The sequence below is a fragment of the Acyrthosiphon pisum genome, chromosome A2 (genome assembly GCF_005508785.2).
Source record: "Acyrthosiphon pisum isolate AL4f chromosome A2, pea_aphid_22Mar2018_4r6ur, whole genome shotgun sequence".
NCBI classification, from domain to species: Eukaryota; Metazoa; Arthropoda; class Insecta; order Hemiptera; family Aphididae; genus Acyrthosiphon; species Acyrthosiphon pisum.
Window position 1 is genome coordinate 38,492,743 of NC_042495.1, and position 25,267 is coordinate 38,518,009.

Sequence of the window (25,267 nt, forward strand, 5' to 3'; positions counted from 1 at the left end):
AGCTTTCCGAGATGGCCAAGTGAGTGTTTGGTTACGTGTTACGAGCATGAACCATAAATAATAAGCGCTCTATGTTTCCGCCACCGCCGCTGCGAATATCGACGATTTCCATCGATGATGTATAATAATTCAATAATTGATATCGATCGATCCAGCGGCGGCAGCGGAACGCGCAAAGCAGTTGTGAATGTATAAAACTAATCTTGTACCTTATCCTCGTTATAAGGTTGCTGCCAGTCAAGGAGAACTTTTTGTGCCGACAAGTGTTCAAAGTGAGTATACCTAATGCATAATATTTTTACTATACGCCTACGGCCTAATCCAGGGGTCTCCAAATTGTTTTATTCGAGAGCCACATAAAATATCAAAAGTTCTTAGTGGCCTAAAAGTGTATAAACATAATGTTATTTTTAATTTTACAGAAATATAATAAATATTAAAATATATTTTTGATGCTTAATTTTACATAAAATACTTAGGTAGGTTCATTATATTAAAATATACAACTTATAAAATATAATATATACCTACTTATAAATACTATAAAGCCTTAATCTAATATAATACTATATCGAGTGATTATTTTTTTGAAGAACTCCCATCGTTTCAAAAACTATTAACGTTTATCAAGATAATTTTAAGTCGTTACAAAACAACATAAAAAAAAAATTATGTAGCCATTTTTTATTGCTTATCATTTTTTAAGTTTTTTCATTTTTTTTCATTTTTCATTTTTTTAAGACAACATATGTTTTTAATTCTTATTCCAAAGCAAAATAAAATAATACTTTGTTAAATAAAATTTTTTTTTAATTTTGGACGAGTAGCTTATGACTTAACGAGTAATAACTATTTAAAGTTTGGATTGGTGGAGTGGCTCAATGTTCAAAGGTACCCCGCAATTCGTTGGTCTACCATTCCGCTATAAACTTAGCTTATATACCGACAAGTTTACAACTATTCAAATACTCGTCCGAAATTTGTTTTTATAAAATGAAATATTCCGAAAGATATTCTACGTTTGAGTATGGAAAATGTCGTTTCGTAACGACTTAAAAGTTAAAATAGTTGGTACCTACCTATATTATGTAAAACAAAAACTATTATCAAAAACGTTAATGGTCTATGAAATAATGAGTGTTCTTCGATAAAAGAATCACCTAGTACATATTATATATTATAACAGTATATATATATATAAATTATGTCTTATACATGCTTGATGTGTGCACGGTTCGTACATCGGGCGAACCGCGTGGGCGGGTACGAAAAAAAAAATCAACAACGAAATTAGGTACTGTAATCGCGTGTCAACAATAAATATACGAGAAAAAGAATAGCACACGGCGCCCGCGCGAACGAGTTCATTGTAGCTATATAATATGTACGATCTATATAAATATATATATATATATATATTATGACATACCTGGTATGTACATGTATTATTTTGCCCGTTAACTTTCGCCGGCAAACAAACGACCGCGATAACGAAAATAATAATACATATACATACTATATAGGTACTATATAGCAATACGCATATTATACGGTTATTATTATTGTATGCGAAAAACTATACCGTGCGAACTACCCTTCCTCGACCTAAGGTCGGTTTCGTTGATATAATATATGTATTATATTATTATGTGCATTATAATACGTCCGTGAGAATGCAAAGGTTAGAAACACGTACTGTACACATAGACCTACGACACAATATTATGTATAGTGTACATTGTACAGGGTATATAGTGTTTTCAAATTAAAAAAATTAAAATTCTTATCAGGTAATATAACTAAAAATTAGCGTTAATAATTGTTTGATTTCACTGTGTATAGAAAATAATAATTTAATAGTGATAGTGGAATGTTTCAAATTTCTACGTATATCTTCATTTGATAAAAAATTGCGTAAAAATCCAATTTTATCATAGTTTGAAATTCAAAAGCTCATAACAAGTGACTTCGACATTATAGTTTAGGCTAAACTTGACGACTTACGAAATAAGTACTAACTTCAAACGCTCATAAAAAAAATAAAACGCGATTTACGCCCAGTTTTTTGGTACGCATACGAGAACTCTATATATACTTTTCAAGTCTTTTGGGGAATTCATTTTTCGTTATGAAATCTTTAAATTTTAAGGACTTATATCAATCGAGCAAGAGCCATCAAAACACCGCATCAGTGCCCTCGAAAATCCCACAATTGACTAATGTGACAAACTGTGAACCTAATGAAAATGTATTATAGTATTAGTCGATTAATGCTACAGTTGTCATTTAAATTAATTTAATTCGTTTCCATACATCCTAAAATTATTATTATTAATTTATTATATTATAATAATATGTACAACGCGTATACGTAAATAATAATATTTATGTAAATAACTATAACACAATATTAAGAAAAACATTGTTAGATAAGTCTTCGTGGGTATTCTCAGAGGGGCCCATTATCCTCTTGGAATAAATTTTATAAAAAGAATAATTATTATTATTGTATATTATGTCTGCGACGATAAATGACTCCCTGAACACACGCGTGCATATGAATTTCATATATTACGTATATTTATCACGTTTTTGGGTCTCCAAAACGAGCTGTAAATAACAATGTTAAATATATAAGATGTTACCTACATTTTATAAATGTATATTGTGAGAACCGTAAAGGTCATCAACGCCGGAATTCCACGTCTTTTTCCCGTTTTTCGACGTTCAGGGGTATCACGAAACGTCCGATACACGTACCTGTAAAATACAGCCGCGAGGTCGAAAGGTGTTGTTGTGGTGGTAGGTTTGTCAAGGGGGGGGGAGGGTGTGCTACTGAATCGGGTCCGGATATGTTTGGCGGAAACGGGTGTACAATACGCGGCGCAGAGTTTTAGCGTTTTGTCTTTAAAAAAAAATAAAATGACATAAAATAATATCGATCCGGTGAGAGATATTATATTATTATTTTATGTATAGGCGGTACCTATCTATACCTACAGCGGCGAGACACCATCGCTACTGCATCATTATCATATTCTATTCATAAATTATGTTTAACGCGAAGCTTCAGACGGAATAAAATTCAATTTCCTAGTTTCCCGTTCGTCACGACGCCTGCAGACCAGTCTGTGTTGCGGACTATAAGTCGTCGTGGAATATTATTCAAATCCGTCTGCACTAGACTATATTGTTATAATAATTCTCGCGTTATAATAATTTTGATCTTTTCTCTGTGTCTTGTAGTCGTAACTGTTACTGTGTTTTTATTATTATAGGTACCTCCTGTAACAATATAATCGTCTTTTCGTAAACATTTCTCGTGATCCACCAACATATATTTTTAATTTTGTAGCGAGTAGCCGCTCGTAGGCACAACGTTATATATAATAATATGCGTTCAAGTGTATATCAAAATTCAATCGATTAGTTTCTAAGTTATTAAATTGTACCTACCTACTAAGGATTATAATCCTTAATATTAATAGTCTTTATATAAAATAGAAAACAGATATAATACGCATTGTCTAGAAGTGGGGAGTACTTAATGCACTGTAAATAAACCAAATATGAACGAACATTTTTATAATAATACCTTAAAAAAAATGTTTATTCATTACAATATATTATGTGTTAATTAATAATGCATTGCACAATATGACTTAAGTATGTAATTAAGAGCGTTGCATTAAACAATGGTATGATTTTTTTTAACTTTTCCACAGTGAATCTACATCTTTTTATTGCTAGTAAGTAGTAAATTCAACGATAAAGTTCAACGGATATAATATTTATATAAATTTATAGATTAATATATTAATATAAAATTACTTTGATTAAAATTATTTTTTTTTTTTTTGAACTGTGTGCTTAAAAATAATAAAAACCAAAATATGAATCACTGGTAGATAAAAATTGGACAATATGCAATACATGAAACATAAAATAATTATGATATTTTGAACATAAAAATCATGGAACGAATTTATAATAAATTTATATAGGAATGGGTTTTATAGGTCCTTAGAAAAACATGCAAAATCATAAATAATCTAATCCTAAATTTACAATTATAAAAAATCATCGATTTCAAAATTCATAGTTTTGGGATAATCTGTGGTAAATAACGTAATATTATATACTGTCAGTGTACAAAACATAATCCGATATAATTATATATTTACATGTGATTTAATAATTGGGTAACGGGTACTTTATATGGTTATTGTAATTTGTACTTGGTGGCTCACAATTTTTTTTTGTAATATACACTGTTATAATTGCTAAATAAAAGCCTTTTGTTGTATTATAGTATACATTTTTAATAAGCGTTGATCAGCCGCGATCAGTCAACGCGCGTCAATTAGTCGCACACATTATACGTACTTATTATATTATGCATTATTTTATATTGTTATGTCATTCATTTCGTCGCACGTCAATATTATAATATGGCCATTAATTATTGATGTGTTACTTGGTGCGTACAAAAATACCATTAATCACATATATAGAGTGATTCATCAAACATGCACAACCCCCATTTTATCATTTATTAATGTATTTGTTCAAATTCTGATGTTTGGAATTTTTAAGATTCCCTACTCGAGGACCATATTTTCTAACACCTTGATTTATTATACCATATAAGGAGCATCATGCGGTGATACAAATTTATTTTTTTAACGACTATCACCCTTTTCTCATGTAAATTATTTAAGCCACGATGGCTTTTTTGAAAACTTTAACGCATCTAAATCGAAATTCAATCGAGTAGTTTTTGATTTACATATTTAACTTTATTTACTAAGAATAATATCAAGGCTGGACAAGTCAATGATTTTTTTTACTCAGTTAAGTTAAGTTAATATGCACCAATAACAAAAAGTTAAAAATTAAAAGTTAATACACACTTTTTGTTAACTTTTTATTAAGTTTTCACAGCGCCAGCATACTTAATTTTTTTCCCGCCCAGTATTTCCATATACCTAAGTTAAATTCAAATGATATACATTTTTAAATTTGAACAATTCACGGTAAATATTTTTTCACATGAAAACGAAATAGTCTGAAATAGTGAAATATAATTAAATTAAAACAAAATAAATTAACTTGACTCACTTCTTGAAATGAAAAATTAATTCTTTAATTAATGAAAAAAATAATTTAGCAAGTTAAAAGTTAAATTAATGAAAAGAAAAAAGTAACTAGTTAAGTTAAAAAGTTTAAATTAAATTAACTTTTTAACTTAACTTTAATTTTTTAACTCGTTAATGCCCAGTCTTGGATATATAACCTATAAGTCCATGATACTGTTTGGACATTTGGAAGACTATTTAGGTTTGGTTATATAATTTACTATTTAGGTTTGTGAAATTTCCTGCTTACGACGATATGATTATTTAAACATTTTAGTAATTTAAAATATTATCTATCAATATTTTGTAACCTATAAAAATTATTGTCTGGGTATTATAAATTCTAGATCAATTAATATTATTTACATATATTTTATGATTTTTTAATACCATTTTTAGGAATCTATTATTACTATCCTTACTAAACATGCGTACATTTTAATAGCTCAGAAACTATTTGTTTGAACTTTGAACTTTGATTTAGACAAATCAACATTTTCTGAAAAAATCACACACGGATTTGACATAGATCACATAGTTTAAGTACTGATAATATGCTAACCCAAATAATCCAAGTTCAAACCTATATTATGATGATAATTACGTACCTTTAAGGGTTTAAATTTCGCGTGCTCCTAGACATCATGCGCCACTAATTTAGTCCAAAGAACACAACGTGAAATTCGCCAACTACAACTTATGTTTTGCTAATGAACAGTACCTACCTACCTGTAATATTCATTAAAAAGTTATAATTAATAGTGTTGTACGAAATAATACCAAATTTATTCAAAATAAAATATCCTCAGCGACGCAAAATGTCAACACAAACAAATTGCTGATTAACATAGGTATAGCTCTTAATAAATACCTACGACCTTTAATTGGTATAATTATTTTTACTCTAAATGTCTGAATTTTGGCACCATCGCCGTAATTTTGTTTATAATTTACACATAAAAGGTAGATTATAAAACTGATTTTAAAATTATCTAATCTATTCTAATATAATGTATTATTAACTTTTTCAATATAATAGAATCAATGAATTTTTATTTGATTGAATGTACTACTTTCTAACTATAAGTCAAATCCTAACTTATTTGCTACAATAATACACTTTTTAAAAATTGATATAGATAAAAAAAAAGTAATTACTATCAAATTAAATAAATACTCAAAAATTCGTTTTTTCTTTGCCGTGAAAAATATTTTGAAAATCAATATTATATGTTACGATTATGATTTAATATTTATAAACATCAAAGATATTATATTATTTAGAACAAACATTTTCGAAAGATAAAATTAATATATCTAAGATGTAGGTACTTTAAAACTAACCCTTATTTTCATAATATAATTCATTAATTATCTAATAAATATAAAAACTTATTGTACCTATATTCATAAATATTTATTGATTTCAGGGAGCTACAAAACTGACAAAGGATGATATCGAAAGAGTATTTTCGTTGTATGATCGAGTAAGTATACGCAATATGAATTAAAAGTTAAAACAATTTTAGCTTTATTTAAGCAATTTAAGTGTATAATAATTTGTTAAATATAATATAATATTATTATTTAAAATGTACTTGAACACGCGTATATAAGTATAACAAATATCAAGAGTCCAAATATTTTTATTTTTATTTTGAAAGTTTTCCCTAATAACATATACAAAATATATTGTATTATATTAGTTATTTGTGTGACTGTGCATATTTTTATAGAATTTTATATAGATAGAAAATTGTTTTTATTTTTGCTTCAACCTTTTAATAAAAATAAATAAACTGGGATAGCACATTTTCAGTAAGCTTTGAGACATTTTAAAGACTTAAACGATTAATTCAACTGTGTAATGTCGGTCGAGCTTCTTATTAAAACTAAAACATGACACAAAAGTGGTAAGAAAAACAATTCTTTAAATATTTATTTTAAATTTAATTACATAGTATTATAAAGAGGTTAATGACTTTTATGTGACACGTTTATTTGTGAAGGCTAAAAGACATAAAACAATCGTTAAAAATATATACCTTCGTTCTACATTATATTTTAATAACGAAGTGGATTTTTTCTTATCTGTTATTATATCCCACAAAATATTAAATTATATACATTCATGTTCACTGTTCAGTGTCAATGATACATATTTTTTATTTAATGTTTTTTTTTTTTTTTGTAAATATTTAAATTTTAAGATTTCCTTAATAAAAACGTTAATAAAAGCATTATAGCCGGTTTAACGATATTCGGCAGGGTTCTGTTTGACAAATACTATCATAGTATTATCATAATTCAAAGTTAACTTACTAAGAAATTTCAAAAAATAAATGTTATTCTATACTTTATACTCTATAGTATATTATATCCAATAACAAAATAGGAAAAAACAGATAGGTAAGCGATATTTATCTATAAATTACGATACCGAAAAAGATGGAATATATTTTGGACAGCGAATAGAGTACGCATAGTAGCTGACAAGTTGATTTAGTGTCTGATTTCGATATGGAGTCAGAGAAAGAAATCCATTTAGGCCATTTATAGCCAAACGTTTCTTCCTAATGAATTATGTATATTTTACGTTGCTCGTATCCAGTTATTTCATAATTTTTATATATTTCATTTTCTGATGAAAATTATGTCACTTACGAGTATGCATTAGAAATATTTAAATCTAATCCATACATTACAACAAGTAACAACTACATTAAATCAACTGCAGGGTACATAGGTACTGTAAAACGGATATTACCTACTCAAATGGACTTTTGCGACAAGATATAATAATATTTCCATTAATGGTTTATGTTGGTTATTTTTCGAACAAAAACTCCTCAATAGTTATAATAATATGAAGAAAATAAACAATTTTTATATGTAGTTTATAAAAAAAAAAATCCCCTATTGCCTACAAACATTTTCAAACTACGTCAAACTTTATTCTTGCAAAACGATTTCAATTTTGTTGCTCACAACTTACAACTACTTTCTTATATATATTAGATGCGATTGCTTACATTTAGTAAAATGTTTCGAAAAAAAAATACAATAAATAAAATGCATTACATTATGAACGTATATAATATATTAGACATTTGAAAACATAATATAATTTTACTAATTTATACTTGTAACTGTTAATTATATTTACATATTTTAACTTATTCAATGCTGCTTTTTGATGAAATTTAATATCCATCTCAGACTATAAACACGAATATTATACCTCACAGGTTATATATTAAAACTGATTTTAAATTGTACTCAGAACTTATTTGTTCATTTTTACAAGTTGATTTTACTGAAATGACTTCTACGAAATTATTTCGCGAAAACATTAAAAACAATATATAATATTTTACATATTTAATATCAAACTGGCCCACGTAAGACTTCAATTAAATCTTATGAATTGTGTCAACATGATTTTATGATAAAATATTAAATAAATTACGGAGTTAATTAAATGTTTAGCTAAGATTATCAAAAAAAAAGTATATATATAACTTATAATATTATGCATAATTTACTAATTAATATTACAATTTATCACTAAGTTATTTGACAAACTTTTTACATAAAATGGGACGTTTTAAAACCATTTAATTAATTATAACCGTCAGAGAATAATACCAGTACCAGTATTCAAAAAAAAAATACTATTAAATTATATTATATGATAACTAAAAACATTATTTTCGTCTACTTACAATATTATATTGTATTGTTTAGTCTTGTGATTTAAACATAACTACACCCGAATTGTTTGAAACTCAAATAACTTAAGAACTTTACTACAGTCTTTACTATAATACTATGTCACTTTTTGTATGGATATGTGAATATTGAGATGGATAAGAAGTATGGTAGTGCTAGTCAAATCATCCTCTCCAATAAGACGCTATAAGTCCAAGTGTTTTACTTTTACAATATTTAATTCTAGTCGTTTGACAATAATAATAATAATAATAGTAATAGGGTCTTAACTCTGGTGAATCCTTTTTCACTTATATATAATATGAACACGATACGAATGGATAAGGACTCGAGTGCGCTCTTGCGATAACTAACGTGTATTGTTTATTCGTTAAGTTATAGACATTATAATATTTATATAATGTATAGTATTGTATTATACTGTGGCGTGAGTGCGTTTGCGAGTTTTCTGAAATTAAGAGTCTGATATGGCACCTATATAATATATTTTATATAATATAATATACTCGTGATTATTCGCAGGATAATAATGGCACGATTGAGAACGAAGAACTACGCGGATTTCTAAAGGATCTGCTCGAGCTGGTTAAAAAGGTCTGTTATTTTATAATATTATAATATTATTACGTGCCTGTGTCTACACGTTCTATGCATATATACATACGCATAATACTCCTGGTTAGGCATATCGCAAGTTCTCAGAACAATAATATTACATTAACTTTTCAGTTTTGCACGCGTATATATAATATATATATAGGCTCCTATATATGCCTATCAACCTCTTATACCTATATAGAACTCCTGTGTAGACTTAGTGAAATTGTCATCACCGGTATATTGTATGTGTTATGATAATATTATATATGTACCCACCAGAGAAAGGTAAACTGCAGAATGTTATAATTACTCACTGTTGGTTTTGTAGGATTATGACGCCGACGACTTGCAAGACTTCGAGGAAACTATACTGCGAGGGGTGGATTACAACGACGACGGGAAAATCAACAGGAAAGAGTTGACAATGATACTCCTTGCACTGGCGAAACACAACCAGGAGGACGACTCTGCCGCTAAAAAGGAATAACTGTTCAAAAATTCATACAAGTCGTCTGCAGAAAAATAATAATAATAATAAGTAATCGTGCACAATATTGCGTAATTCCGTGACGAGATTCGTATGCATTTGTTGTTATTTTGATATTATTATTAACTAAACTTAAGTACGTTTGTTGTTTTAAATTTTAACTGTAGGAATATTATACTATTTTTTTTTGTTTTGTTATTATCATTGTAACTCGGAAGCAATAATTTCCATTCCATAATAATATTATATATAATATTAGGTAAATGGCTAAGGACTTCTCGATTTCATTCTTGATGCACTATACTTGCACTTTTGTCTTTCAATCTTCATTTTAATTAATAACTAAAAAAAAAATATGATCTCTTCCAGAGATAAATGTAAAACAATAATCATAATAATTATTTTTATAGCATGCATAGATGCTGTTATATTATAATATAATAGATCCATACCTACTAAAATAATTAAAATGTATTTAATACGCTACTTTTTACCAGTTATCATCATAGCCCAATAATAATATGATTATAAGTGTATTAATTTTTATCTTATTAATATTATACAGTAGTCATGATTTTAGTGAATAGTATTAAATGTTGAAAACAACTGTTCGTGTGATTTTACTTTATTGTCTCCGATATTCTGATATTATTTAGTGTAGTAGGTATACTAGGTAACCTTATGTTTAAACGTTCAAATATTTAAAACATTTTAATCGTAAAAGTGTTCTTTCTTATTATTATTATTACTGTGTTTATTATTATTATTATTATTATTATTATTACTACTACAACTCATTTCCGTATATATAATATTAATAATATAATAACTACAACTGAGTACGTATAATATAGTTTTTGATATTTTTTAACTCTAAAGTTTAATATCATAATACTATGAATTATGATATCAAATACTATTGCTCAACCATACCACAGATTAGAGAATAACTTAAAAATAATATATATGAAAATAACTATGTGACCATAGTAATGTCTACAGCCATGGTATGTAGACGAAGGTATACCAAAGTTGACTCTGGTAAATTTACATTTGTAATACAATTTACATTGGTCTATCGAGTACGCTTTTTGTACATTCTTTGATAAATAACATTTCTATCGCAAGCAGCTCAAAATTCCGATATATTTATAGGTTTTTAATTCTTTTACCGTAATGGTCTTGCTGTAATAGCAGTGCATAAAAAAATTACTGTTACTTCTCAATAAGTAATATAAAAATTATCCGAAAATAAAATGAAATTGAATTATTGCGGTAGGAATGTAGGAATATGTATAATTATCTTCTTAATATATAATATTTTATAGTGTTTCTTCTGTCTGTGTGTGCCTAAGTATTTAAACTCCTCCTAAATGGCTGCACCGATTTTAATGAAATTGTTTGTGTGTGCTTGAGTGGGTCATTGAATGGTTTAAATTCATAACTAGACCCAGTTGGCCCAACCAAGAAAGGTACTCAAACAAGGATTTTGGGATTTAAGATGGACATTTTTGTTTATAAATGGTTGGTAACGGTTAATGGAGAAACAATTAGTAGAAATTAGTACCTATTTATTTATTATTGGTTGCCATTAGTTATTCGGCAAATCAGGTGCAAGCAATGCATCAAAATATCGAATTCTCGTACATTGCCTACCTAACCAAAAGGAGTATATATATATAGTATAGTATGGTTATATAGTATAAAGGAATGTATATTATAAATATTTTAAAATAAAGTGTATTAAATATAGGTATAGATACTTTATAATACTTAAATATGATTTATAATTTATATTTAGGTATATTGAATTAATTATTTATATTTATAATTTAATTCATAATTCAGTGTATGGGTAGTTGATAATTTGTATATATTACATTTTAAACTCTACACACTATAGATTAAGTATGGAGTAGGTATATGTAGTTAAAAAAACATAGGAATATCCACTAAGTAATTTGAATTTTTGGTTAGAACGTTCTACTCTGATAAGAGTCCGTATCGTCAAAAAAATGCATGGTGGTAAAATGCCCTTATACACTTTTATCATAATATATCGAACCTACATTGGTGATAAAATAAGTTTTTTCCACAGATTTTAACCCCCCCCCCCCTATATAAAAATAATACAGCACTGCTGCCTACGAATCCGAATACCTATATAGAAAAAAGCGTCTACTATCGTAGGTACCATATATTATAGTATACCACCTATGCCAATTTAATATTTTAGCACGTTATTGTGTTTCTTATGTACCTATAACAGCCATGACTGAAATATATCTTAAAACAGAACGAATAGCAATTTATATGAATGTCCTCATAATATATTAAATGCATATAAAGAGATCATCTGTACAACTTTAACGATGACTGCACAATGCACACAATGCCTTTTATGTGCTCTCTGGTGTTATATATAATTTGTTTTTAACTTGGATTACTCGGTGTAATAAATGTACACTTATATCGTATCTGACTACTACCAGAAGCATAAATATTATTATTTTGTAGGATTACGTTAAAATTTTCCTCGAGTTAAAAATTGAATAAAAATTATAACATATATAAATTAGAATAATGAAAGAAACCACATTGATTTGTTTTTTTATTATCTTTGAACAAGTGGTTGGTTAACAGTTAATGCTTATAAGTTATAGCATACAAAAATTTGAATATACATAATAATACTTAGGTCTTAAACAAAGTGATATTGAATAGTTTTAAAATAATCGAAGTTAATATAATATAAATAGAAGAGTAGAAGGCCAATAAAAATGTACAGGAATATTATGACAATATCATAAGACATACGTCTTTTCGAACTGAAATTATAATAACTTATGAAAAACTTTGATTTGAATTTTAAAATCTTAGGTATAAATAGAAAAATGTTTATGAATTTCTAACTTAAAATAGTTTTGGTGATTTAGACTAGTTTTTTCAAAATTCAAACTTCAAACACTCCTAAACAATTACATTAGTGACATATACTTATCTATGGTATTAAAAAAAAATTGACCTATAATATAAGTACCTGTAATAAATTCCAAATTAATCAGATCACAATATCCATTAGGTACTTATAATGCGTTATACATCAACAACAAACCGTGATAGTGTGATACTATCATAGATATATAATATTATACTTTAGAAGTTTCAAGTACCCACGAATAATATATACAATCACAACAAAATAACTGAAATAGTTATTTTAGGTTTTTTAATATGTAATTTCGTCCAAATTTGAACTTAAAATGACTATAAAAATAAACTGTGTAAATGTATTTGTTAGATTTTTTGGTAACAGAATTAACTACTTACGTCTTACATGGAATCTTGTTTTAAATTTTGAATCCTTAGATATAAAAGTTGAACATTTTATACATTTTTAACTACAAAATAATTATTCAATTTTAAATTTGATAAATTTTGTCAAAATTCGATCTTTAAATGCTTATAAAAAAAAATTGTGCCTATGTATTTTAAATATTTTTTAACTGCTATTGTAAAATATATAAGGAGCCTTGTATTACCTTTTTACATTTTTTGGCCCAACAGATAAAACCTAATTGATATTCATAAATCATAGAAAAAAAAACTAATAAAATGGGAAACTGAAAATGTCTCTAAACAGCTCTCAACAAATCAAAATATTTTAAAAATTTTATCGTGTATAGAAAATGGAAATATAAACAACCATTGAAAATTTCATGTATCTACGGTCATTTGTTTTAAAGTTACACCAAAAACCAAATTCAATTTTGTGAAAAATCAATTTTGCGTAAAAATTCCCGTTTTTCCTTAATTTTTCTCTTGTTTTTCACGGCGCTTTTGACCTCCCCAATGCACCAACGATATTCACTTTCCAATTGAACAAGATACCTACTGAAGTTGAAAATCGAAGCATTATTTCGACTACTTATCGTGTACACAGACACAAAAATAAAAAATAAAAATAAAAACACACATTGTAAAATCAATACATTCATTGCTCCGCTCAGAATCTAAAATTAATGATAAACTGGAATTATCACGCAAAATCGGTTCTTGACAAAATCGATTTTGGTTTTTGGTGTAAATATAAAAAAATTGAATACATGAAATTTCCACTGAATGTATAGGTTATTAGAAATTTCTATGCACCATGAAATACAACGTTCCTCACAAACTGTTGTTAGTGGAAATTAGGAAAAATGATGGGCGCAAATCCACAATAATTATTAGAATTCATACCTACATAATATTATATGAGTATAATATGACGAGCCTCACCACCTGCAGACAGTATCAAGCACCGGGTACTGTTTTCCCGGGCCAAAATGCCCGTTAGTTTTTTGATCCCGATACCATAGACCCCGGATAGCAGCAGCCAGCAACCACTTGTCCCCTGGCTGGCGCTGCTCCCTGGCCGCGGTCGGCATGGCGACGGGGCCGCCGACGTAAACAACACCCAACGCCGCGCAGCCCGCCCGAGCATACGTCCACCCCGTACGGTCTCAACGAGCAGCTCATGGAGAAAACAAACGGCCAGACGGGGAAAGCTTAATCAAATTTCGACAAGTGTGAAGTGTGATATACCTAAATAGATAGCTGCTGCCGTGTACTGGTGGAGGCAGGCGGACTGAGACGGTAGTCATTTTATTATCTAGTGAAAAGAAAAAAAACCCATCAAACGGCGTTTCGGTGCACACCGTGTCCGCGGTACAGTAGAACTACCCCTCGAGCGCCGACCAGCATCTCTCCAACACTCCCCGTCCGGCAACTAATGGGTTCGTCTGCGGATTTCAAGAGCCTCGAAGATGAACTGATCGACAATGTAGAGAAAGACGTGCGTTACTGGCAACAGAACGACGCCAAGCTGAGGGCCGTGAAGAGCGTGTCCACTTACCAAGAGTTCAGGTAAGCTTCAGGCTTCTGGTCCGCGGTGTCGGCCCTACACCACACACTAACCAGACAGATTTTCAACGAATACCACTTTTTACAGCGACATTGTCAAGGCAGCTCATCTGCGTCCACTGACCAAGAAAGAAATCGAGTGCAAGAGCCACCCACCGGCAGTGTGGAACAACGTAGTGACAGCTCACAACATGCAAGACAGCAAGCAACAGAGTTCTGATTTCGCGGTGAGTGCCTATTCAACAATAATTTGAATCAATTGACGACTCCGTGCTATGTTACACGCTGACTGTTTTTCGTTTCTTTTCGTTAGGTCGCCGACATCGACATCAAGGATAACATACCGAGTGCTTGCTCTCCAATAGTCCAAGAGTTTATTCTGAGTTTCCGCCGTCTCAGCACGGCTAAACACAGATACAAGTACTTGAGCCTACATGGTGCTGAAAATGTGGCCGCCACGTTTCACACCGAAGAGATACCTCCATCTGTTTTGGTCGAACTGCTCGAAACACTACTCATATTCCCGTCAAATAGTGTCCCAGACATAGTCGCAGTCACCAGACTTTTAGACGTGATCACCGGGACGAAAAGGTAAGCCTACCACAGCTCAAACCCAATAATATTATAGTATGTACCTACTTTATTCATTTTCTTTCTTTTTATTTAGGTTTGAATTGGCCATTGAGTTTTTGAGTTCAACCGAGTTGGACACGTTGTGTAATCTGTTCAACAAACTAGAGGAGAGCCTAAAGTCTGGTCAGCAAGATTTGGCCGAACAAGGAGTTACTGAGTGGAGTTTGAGTACACTAAGGAGAAAATATAAAGTCTAAACAAATCACAATTGTTCAGTATTAATAGTGAAAATATTCCCAATCCTCCATACCTTATACTTACCTACATATCACACAAATCCTTATACCATTTTAAGTGTTTAGTGAGAGAATAAAATAACGACTGCTATGGTCACGTCATAGATGCAATGATTTTATTATAACATCCCATTTCAATATCCCATCGCACGATGTGTGGCAATATGTATTATTTATTTTATTTTTATTATAAAAGACTGATTATACTCCCAATATAATATTATAATTATACTGGTTATCATTATTTTATTTTGCTTTATAATATGTTGACATAAATTTGTATTTGTTTTTTTTTTATGTATTCATTATTACAGAAATATAATGTTTAAGACTAAATAATGTTCTAGTTAATGCTTAAATTTGTTCCCTTGGTACCAATATTCTGGATCTATTTTGTGATTTGAAAATAATTTGAATAAAGCCGTATCCAAACCTAGGATACTTTAATTGTCAGGAACATGTTTCCGACAAATATGTATTTGCTCTGGACCAGGCTTAAGACCTATCATATGATGCATTACATAGTTGCATTTACTTTTTATTTTTGTATTTCCATCACAGGTTCTTCCTTGGTGATAATTAGTGTAAAACTATTAAAATGACTTTGTGTACTACAATGTGGGATGTAATATAATGTATGTTGCCTTGGTGTTGAAATTAAGAAGGTCAAAGTTCATAATTTAATCAAAAAGTTTTGGAAAATAGTTGAATTAAAAAACACTTAAATTGTTTACTAGAGTATACACTATGACATAATGTTTGTTATTCATTTAACTTACTAAAATATTCACTCAGTTAATTTGTATATTATGATTAAAATGTATTTATAAAACTTGAAGTACTTGTAAATTGTAATACATTTTGCAAATACATAATATAAATTATTTAGGGGTATTACATACCTTTAAATTTATTTTAAATATTTTACGACCAGTGGCCCAATACAATGGTGTAAATTTTACATGCATATATTATAAATGTATGGGTTACCAAAAAATTTATATGCACATTAGTTAATCAAGCTATAATAAATATAAAATATAAATATAAAGATATCAAATAATTTTTTTTCACACATATTATATATATTAAAGTTTGAAATAAGAGAAGTTAAGTGGCATGTTAAGGGCCGATCAAATTTGTAGTGGAATAATATATCTATTCAATACCACTGTTAATGGTTATGAATAAGTCACTACTCGTTAGATATCCGAGGTGTTCAATGATACATTTTAAATTTACATTTTAAAGTATAATATAATAAATATATAGGTATCAAAATTAATAATTAAATTAAAATACCTAATTCTTGTAGATGACAGTATTAGTAAAGTTATAAGTTATTAATAATTATCCATGTTATACACTGCACATTTTTGGACTTAAGATTATGTACCTACTTTGGTGATATACATACAATGAACATTTTATTTTGAACGAAGACCATACATTTAATAAAATACGTTTCTTATTTTAAATAAATAATGAGCATAATATATTATATACAATGATACTAGATACATTAAAACTGTTATGGAAAATTTATTGAGATCGTGATATACATTTTTGTTGGAATAAAAAATGTATTTTAATTTGTGTCAGAATTATACGGAGAAGCAGTACTTGCGCTACCACTAGATGAACTGTCTACAGTCTTTTGTTCCAGCTCTTTTTGCTTCTCTTCTAAAATACCTGTAATTCATGGATAACAATAATATTAAGATAAGGCGTACACTCTAAGCTTTTGATTTACCACAATATTATAATTTTTACTTTTCTGTAAGTCTGGATGTTGGACTTTAATCTTGGACCTAATAGTGGCTATTCTCTTAAAGGTACTGTCCAAGTCTTTGCGTAACTCTGCCAACATTTGCGTGTGTTTCTTCAGATCCTGACTAGTGGTTTTCAGGTGACTCATTGACAACGAATTGCAGTTGGTGAGCATTTCATTGGTCTTTTCAAAACGCTGCAACCTTAAATCAGAGACACATACACAGTCAGAAGAATTAAGCAACTCTGGGTTTTGAGGCTGCGTTAACGGTTTACATTTCTTTTTGGGCAATGATCATGGACTCGACATCTTCCTGGTTTACAATGCCAGCGATGCCCTGTATGAACACCTCGGGCGCGGTGTAGTTCTGAAAGCACTCGATGCTCGGCGTTTCGTCCAATTCGCTAGTGGTGTCGGCCATTTCGCGTTCGGTGGTTAGATATCCGTAATGAACGAAAAATAATTACTAAGGTCAAAGAATCGGAAACGTATAAATTTAAAATGTAATATGTGAACAGTCAGATCGAGATTTCAGAATTTACTCAAATTTAATATTACAAAAAACAACAATATTATGCACCTATACAGAACAGTTGTATATTCTAAGTTTCTAACCATAGAATATAGATAAATATATAAAACTAGTTTTATAATAATATCGTATATAATTAAGGTCTATGTATGGTTGTAGCTTTGTAAGTTAATAGGACAGGACAGTAGGTAATAAATTCTATTCTAGTCAAGGCGGATTGATTCTAGTCCTCACTCTTCATGAATAAATTAATAATTAATAATTATTGTTATGTAATAAAGATATTAATTTTTATTATCATCATGACAAATAAGATCTCATTTATCATGATTATCATGTTATTATCAACATCTACAACATCCGTGGCAAAAATCAAAAGTGAAACGTCTTTGATTTCTTATCAACTTTTTGAGGTTTTGACTTTTCGGAAAAGGTTTTGTGTTATGTGTTTAGTGTTTACTGTACTTATATGTTATAATATACCGTTCATATACCATTCATATTTCACAATAATTATTAATTAATATTTGTTCATACTTCGTAAGTTCGTAGGTAGGTATACTTAGTATAATCGTATTCATTATCATAAGCAAATCGTTTTCGGTCAAGTAAGTCAACATACTTCTACTGTTCTATACAATAATAATGTTTTAACTTATCGTTCCGTTTTGTTTCATCAACAGCGTTTTTAAATATGTCGTTGTCAAAAACGACAAACACGTACAACCGACAGAATTGGGAAGACTCCGTAAGTATCTGGTTCATAATCTATTTTAAATTTTACAACGAATTTTTACCGTACTCGAATTATGGATTAATACACGCGAACATTACTGTGTGATTGTTTCAATTCCAATTTCTAACAGTTGGGTTCAATTTTCAAGAAATTCACTTGAACGTGAACTAAATTCTCAATTTTACGAACTTGAAACATAAAGGATTTTTCATAGGTATAATTTAAAACTTATAACTGATATTTCATATTATACATTTATATAGGTAGTGGAAAATTATGTGTGACAAGTGCACCATATTTTTATCTAAGAGGTGAAACCCTTGGACGGATTTATGTATTTTTATAAATCGATTGTTATTTGTACTTTATATTACTAATTAAAATATATTATAATATAATGTATATTGCGTAACTGGTGTGGAGCTGAGTATTTCTTTGAAGAGTTATTTTTTAAAACTGCGTATTAGAAAAATACAACAATATAGTATTTAATATTAATAGATCTCTACTGTTATTAAAGTAACTATTATGTTATTGGCAGTAGGTATAACGGTAAATGTTGCTTCCGTCATTTTATGAGTTGTTTGGCATTTACCGTACCAATCGCAACATTATAATTTTCTCTTGGTTAAATTTGATGAACTTAACTAGTTAATTTTAATTACCAAAAAATTGATCTTGAACTAGTTAATTTTTAAAACCGTGAACTTAATTGTTCAATTTTAAATGGAACTTTCACATCAGTTATTAGTGTGTTACATAAGAACTGGGATAAACTAATTAATTAATTGTATTAATTATATTGTACCTATGATGAATTCCAATAATGGCATGTATCAAAATGTTACCTAATATTTTTAATTTTGTTTTAGGACTTTCCAATTGTTTGTGAAACATGTTTAGGAGATAGCCCTTACTTGCGAATGGTAAGTTTATTTAACTAACATAATTTTTGTATTTTATAACTTTCATCACCAAGTTTTATTTTAGGCAAAAGAAAAATATGGCAAAGAGTGCGAAGTTTGTGCGAGGCCATTCACAGTATTCCGTTGGTGCCCAGGCGCTAGAATGCGTTTCAAGAAAACTGAAATATGTCAAACTTGTGCACGGCTAAGAAATGCTTGCCAGACATGTTTATTGGATCTCGAATATGGACTTCCTTTACAAGTAAATTTTTAATTATTTGATTTAATATATTTGACAACTTGAAATTTTTATTAACCGTAGGTTCGTGATGCTGCATTAAAAATTAAAGAACAAATTCCCAAGTCTGATGTTAATAAGGAATATTTTGTTCAAAATATGGATTCTGAAGTGAGATACCTAATATTAACTACTGTTCGCCAAAAATGTATCCCTAAATTAATTGTTGTATTATATTTAGCTAGCTAAAATGGATGAAGCTGGAGGAAAATGTCAGAATGCTAGTGACGTACTGGCCAAAATGGCTCGCAAAGCTCCTTACTATGAACGTAATCGGCCACATATTTGTTCATTTTGGGTGAAAGGTGAATGTCGCCGAGGAGAAGAATGTCCATATCGTCATGAAAGACCTACAGACCCAGAGGATCCACTATCAAATCAAAATTTCAAAGACAGGTAATCTTAAATAATTCCATTTTTTTATTGTTAATTAGTCATAAATAAGGCTCTAAATTCTTTCAAAATGTACTAAAATGCATATAGTTTTGCACTTTTTAATTTATTCTTGATTCGTACAAGTTTTTACATTGAAAATTTTAGTTATTTGTAAGATTTATAGCATTGCAAGTTCTTCTCTGAAATTGTAGTGATTTTTAAATTTTAATAATCACTAATCTAGTAATATATAATAGTTACCTTTATAAGGATGTCAACATAAATACTTATTATCATATTCATTTTAGATATTATGGTGTGAATGATCCTGTTGCCGAGAAAATGATGAACAGAGCCAGTGAAATGCCAAAACTGGAGAAACCAGAGGATCAAACAATCACAACACTTTATGTTGGCAACCTGAATGATATAACTACAGAAAAAGATTTGAGGTAAATATCGTACTGAATGTACAATTATAGTTGCTAAAGATTTTTTTTTTAACTTTCAGGGATGTATTTTATCAATATGGAGAAATACGAAACATTACTCATGTAGCTCATCAGAATTGTGCATTCATTCAGTATACCACACGAGCTGCAGCCGAAATGGGAGCTGAGAGCACTTATGGTCGTTTGACATTGGGTGGACATAAATTGAATGTACGTTGGGGTCATGCTCAAGCACGTAAAGATAAGGAAACTACTAGTATAGCGGCCATGAAAGAAACCAAAATGAAACCTTCGCCAGGATTACCTGCTCCATTACCACCATTGCCTACGGAACTACAAAACAATTTTTTCAACATTGCTCCTCAAGCCGTGCCTGTCGTTGCTACACCTTTTATACCTGTCATGCCAGCATTACCTCATCCGAGTATGCAGTACATGTCAACACCCCTTTACCCACCCGGTACAAGCAAATGATATTTAAAAAAAAAAATTATAATTCATTTTTTACACGTTTTTGATCTAAGTATTACAGACAACTCCGATAACCAATCCCAAATATTATATAACCAGATATAAATATCACATTTAGAAAAAATAAAATACTTAAAAGTCATAAATTCTGTAGTTTTTATTGTATATTGTATATTTAATATTTAGCTTATTAAATTTGTCTGTTTTGAGTGGTAGATCATCAAACCCAAAAATAATCTGATTGAACCGTCCTCTAATCCTAGTATTTATATCAAAATCGTTATTAAGCAAATTAACTTAATATCTTAAGGATCGTCATAAATTACCGTTTATTAGTTTAATTTAACATTTTAAAATCTGCAATCTTCAATCAATTTAAATATCATATAATTCTCTTTTTATTTAATATATCACCTAGTTCATCTTTTTTCTGTATTACACAATTGAACTATTATCTAAAACAAATAATATTTAATTGACTGATTTTTATTTTAATAAACTTATTAACATATAAGTAGTTTACATATTAACAAAGTAGTATATACTTAGATTTTCTTTTCCGATAATAAAATAAAGTATAACAAAGTCAGTAATATTAAAATAATAAAACTGTACATTTGTAAATATTTGATAACTGAAATTAGCTTTAAATAAAATAATTTCTAATTATTCAACTTACATTTTCAGGATAAGTTTAAAACAATAAGTAAATTAATTGAGATTATGTAATTAAATTAAATACATATGAAATATTGTTCAACAGTTAAATATAATAAATCAATAAAAAAAAAAACTAAATAAAAACAATCAAGCAAATATATATATAATATATTGAAAACAAAAAATTTATTTTAACAACAATAGAACCAGTAAAAATTGTTATTCAAAATGAACACATACAGATATAACATAGTACTTTACCCGTAAATAAACATACGGATTTTGTTATTGAAAAAAAAATACAAAACACCAATATATTGTCATGACACCGTAATAATAACTAAATACCTACTTCACTCTTTTGAAGTGCTTGATATTTAAAGAATCCGTCACCGGGCAGAGGGGGCAAAAATGATGAACTGTACCAGCCCCTGTATGTCACAAACCACGTTGATATTGCCACTATGCCCGCCAATAGTTTTTCGGGCATTGTGTGGAAATACATCATTGTTGTGATGAGCATTAACTCCCAAATAGCGACAAAAATTGTGATTACTATGAATAAGACTTGTACGTAAGGTGTCATCTTTTTGTAAACGGCTTTCATCTCTTGCAGTTCCTCTTCTTTCAAACTGCTAAATGTGGTCGCAACTTTTTTGCCTTCTTTGCGCGCATTCTCTTCATTTCTCAACACGTCTTGAATTTTATCCCAGCCAATGATAGGCCTCGCTTCACTAATCATCACCAGTGTACTATATATGAGTATGAAAACGTGGCCAGAAACATCAAACGATTTCCATAGGTGACCAGCAGACTTGCACGCTGATCGGGTCAGTCCTCTGCTCCCCGAACACTTGCCGTAATAATCTTCGAGTCGATTGAAGGCATTCGTCCAAAAGTACCAGAAAAATGTGGCAACCACCAGACGAGTGGCATGCACGGTAATGGTTGGGCGAGAGTTGAGGCAGAACACCTTGCTGGTGGTTACTAGAAACGACAGCGTCCACAGCAACGTCCAGAACCAACCCCACTTGACCAGGTACTGGTTGAGGAACGTGTCGCTGTTGGCAAAGTAGATTTTCGGGAACTTGATGAAGTCACCGACTACGGAGGCGATCAGCAGGATCAAGTACACGAACAGCCGTCTGTGCGTCGAGAAAAAGAGATATTTTCTGCATGCGAACAGCAACACCGTCAAGAATATGTTGGACACGGTCGTCGGTTCCCTGACCAGCAGCGTGCCTTTGGTCTCAGATCTCATGGCCAAGCCCGTAGGTATGTAATTCGATTCGATCGACCCGGACCGAGTGCTCCGCTTGGTGGTCATGTCTGAGGGCCGAAATGCTGAAATTGAATTCCGTTTACTGTGTGCACACGCGGACGACGTGTGAACGAAAGATATTCTGATTCCGCGAAGTAATGATACGTAACCCGGTAACCGTGTCACATCGTCATTTCCGTATGTCCGAGGAATGATTATTGTTAGCTGTCTCGGACCTCGGTGGCTCCGGCACAGAAAACAAAGATTACTTCTAGGCACTTACGTTTTACTTTCACCTATTCGGACGTCCATCATCGTCGCCGTCGAGATCATTAATTATATTTTATTCATTATTCATGATAACAGCACAAGTGATTCTCGTCTTGTCACTGATTTTATCAGAAGCCGAAAGTCCATTTGTTTTGTTTTTTTACGTCGTGATTATAATTTCAGGTTTTCAATTTTCTCGAATTATAATTCTGTCATATATATTTTATGTTCATTTTATTTTCAGTATGAAAACAATTCTGGAACGTTAATTTTCAGTTATTTTATTTTCTGTTCCTTTATTTTTCTGTAAAATTTACTTCATTGATTTCTAACGTTTGCGCCGTTTATTTTCTGGAACATTACGGGCGCCCTAATATAGGTACAACTGGTAGGACCACACGGTAAACTAGACCGGTTTACAATTATCTCACATTATCCCGCACCGGGATAGTGAACCATGTAAATGTTATGGTCCAAACATCCCGGTGCATTATTTTTCACACCGGCTTATTAGTCTAGCAAATTTCTACGTAGTTTGACGGCATTTAAATATTTAACGCAGAAATTGTCCGCTTGGAGCGCTAAAATGCCGATTCTTTAAATAATTCTGTGTAGTGATATACGCATTAAAACTTAACGAACGAATGGTGGTTTACTTCTCAGACGATTTTACAATAATGTGTGTTTTTTTTGTGTCTGTCAACACGGTTTGGGGCAGTAAAACTGCTTCGATTTTCCTCTACAGTTCTACTTGACAATAAGCGCCTCATTGGGGCGTTAGGTCTTAGGTGCACATACAGTTGGTGGTAGATTGAGGAATATAAAAAGTTGTTCTAGTTACCTGCTGAGGAACTCTAAAGCGAATTAAGGAAACAAGGTCGGTAGAATCAACTGTATTGTCCAGAAGCCCTTTCAGGAAAACTAAGCCTGCAGAACGCCTACACTCAGCTATATATTATTATGATATTGTAATTTATTCTTTTATAAAATTGGAAGAAGGCATGGGCCATGGGGATTAAACATTAAAATGGTTTTGATTTTTAAATTGTCGACATATTTTTTTAATATACGTACCTAATCATATTTGTAAAAATCAATATTCTTAGAACAAAGTCTGGACAGTGTGACCCAAAAAACAAAAAGGCACATGTTTATTTTACACTCGTCTGGTTGTTTATTACGAATAAAAGATATTATGCATTTATCAGTGGCGCAATTACAACTTAGGGTGTCCTACAATATATTATTTTCATTATACATATATAAAATATATAAAGTGCTCAAAACAGGAATTTTGATATTTAAGATGGACATTTTGTTTATAAATGGTTTCTTTTAATTATAAGAGAAATAATTAGTAGAATATTATAACGCTAATCTAGCCTACTGTATAATATAGTTAAGTCACAATAGGTAAACTCACAGTTTTTATAAATTATAGTGTTCATACAAAATTCATAATGTTCGAGCTCACTTGAATCACATATAAAATTCACATTATTGATAATTTCTTGCTTATTTATCCACTCGCAGTTAATATGTTTTCTAATTTTAATTACTTAGGAGAGGGAATTACTAATGCTACTATATAATTTCAAATTTGAATTCATCTAAGATATTATGTCGAGATAACAATTAACAAGATTACCAGGCATAAATGCATAATAAACATCCGTAGTGACTAGTGAGCTATTATACATTCATATATAATTTATTAAAATTTAAAATGTATAATTCGATAATATTTTTATTTACAAATTAAAAAATGTAGGAAAGTGGATGTCGCTCTGCTGTATAGTAGGTTA

The 25,267-nt window shown here is 30.0% G+C and overlaps 5 protein-coding genes across 5 annotated transcripts in view; 3 read left to right on the forward strand and 2 right to left on the reverse strand.

Moving 5' to 3' along the window:
• Positions 1 to 10,702, forward strand: part of LOC100165018 (calbindin-32) — a gene marked incomplete in the record, with an annotated part of 30,204 nt that extends 19,502 nt beyond the window's left edge. Inside the window, 5 exon segments of the mRNA XM_029489174.1 lie at positions 1 to 19; positions 227 to 272; positions 6,569 to 6,625; positions 9,393 to 9,464; positions 9,799 to 10,702. Of these exon segments, the coding sequence (XP_029345034.1) occupies positions 1 to 19; positions 227 to 272; positions 6,569 to 6,625; positions 9,393 to 9,464; positions 9,799 to 9,957 (353 nt within the window).
• A 3,779-nt stretch (positions 10,703 to 14,481) lies between these two features.
• On the forward strand, positions 14,482 to 16,067 carry LOC100165640 (coiled-coil domain-containing protein 103). The gene is made up of 4 exons (XM_001943237.5): positions 14,482 to 14,865; positions 14,951 to 15,089; positions 15,176 to 15,453; positions 15,530 to 16,067. The coding sequence occupies exons 1-4, from the start codon at positions 14,732 to 14,734 to the stop codon at positions 15,690 to 15,692; spliced, it is 714 nt and encodes a 237-aa protein (XP_001943272.1). The 5' UTR covers positions 14,482 to 14,731; the 3' UTR covers positions 15,693 to 16,067.
• A 1,094-nt stretch (positions 16,068 to 17,161) lies between these two features.
• On the reverse strand, positions 17,162 to 18,320 carry LOC100167033 (kxDL motif-containing protein CG10681). Its single transcript, NM_001293440.1, is given in 3 exon segments — positions 17,162 to 17,423; positions 17,505 to 17,704; positions 17,778 to 18,320. Coding segments are annotated over 3 exon segments (450 nt in total). The 5' UTR covers positions 17,924 to 18,320; the 3' UTR covers positions 17,162 to 17,319.
• Positions 18,321 to 18,489: 169 nt separating this feature from the next.
• Positions 18,490 to 21,417, forward strand: LOC100169094 (pre-mRNA-splicing factor RBM22). The gene is made up of 8 exons (XM_001943046.5): positions 18,490 to 18,642; positions 18,718 to 18,782; positions 19,643 to 19,696; positions 19,761 to 19,937; positions 19,998 to 20,084; positions 20,155 to 20,369; positions 20,657 to 20,800; positions 20,860 to 21,417. The coding sequence occupies exons 2-8, from the start codon at positions 18,729 to 18,731 to the stop codon at positions 21,272 to 21,274; spliced, it is 1,146 nt and encodes a 381-aa protein (XP_001943081.1). The 5' UTR covers positions 18,490 to 18,642; positions 18,718 to 18,728; the 3' UTR covers positions 21,275 to 21,417.
• Positions 21,418 to 21,738: 321 nt separating this feature from the next.
• Positions 21,739 to 23,594, reverse strand: LOC103310693 (fat storage-inducing transmembrane protein). The gene has a single exon (XM_008189822.2). It carries the CDS (start codon positions 23,256 to 23,258, stop codon positions 22,272 to 22,274), a length of 987 nt encoding a protein of 328 aa, XP_008188044.1. The 5' UTR covers positions 23,259 to 23,594; the 3' UTR covers positions 21,739 to 22,271.
• Positions 23,595 to 25,267: the final 1,673 nt, after the last annotated feature.

Excerpts from the sequence above, each read along its gene's own strand:
- LOC100165640 (XM_001943237.5), top strand. The coding sequence starts at position 14,732 with ATGGGTTCGTCTGCGGATTTCAAGAGCCTCGAAGATGAACTGATCGAC. Across the intron at positions 15,090-15,175 it reads AACAGAGTTCTGATTTCGCG|GTCGCCGACATCGACATCAA; the intron begins GTGAGTGCCTAT and ends TCTTTTCGTTAG. Across the intron at positions 15,454-15,529 it reads GTGATCACCGGGACGAAAAG|GTTTGAATTGGCCATTGAGT; the intron begins GTAAGCCTACCA and ends CTTTTTATTTAG.
- LOC100169094 (XM_001943046.5), top strand. The coding sequence starts at position 18,729 with ATGTCGTTGTCAAAAACGACAAACACGTACAACCGACAGAATTGGGAA. Across the intron at positions 18,783-19,642 it reads GACAGAATTGGGAAGACTCC|GACTTTCCAATTGTTTGTGA; the intron begins GTAAGTATCTGG and ends ATTTTGTTTTAG. Across the intron at positions 19,938-19,997 it reads AATATGGACTTCCTTTACAA|GTTCGTGATGCTGCATTAAA; the intron begins GTAAATTTTTAA and ends TATTAACCGTAG.
- LOC103310693 (XM_008189822.2), bottom strand. The coding sequence starts at position 23,258 with ATGACCACCAAGCGGAGCACTCGGTCCGGGTCGATCGAATCGAATTAC.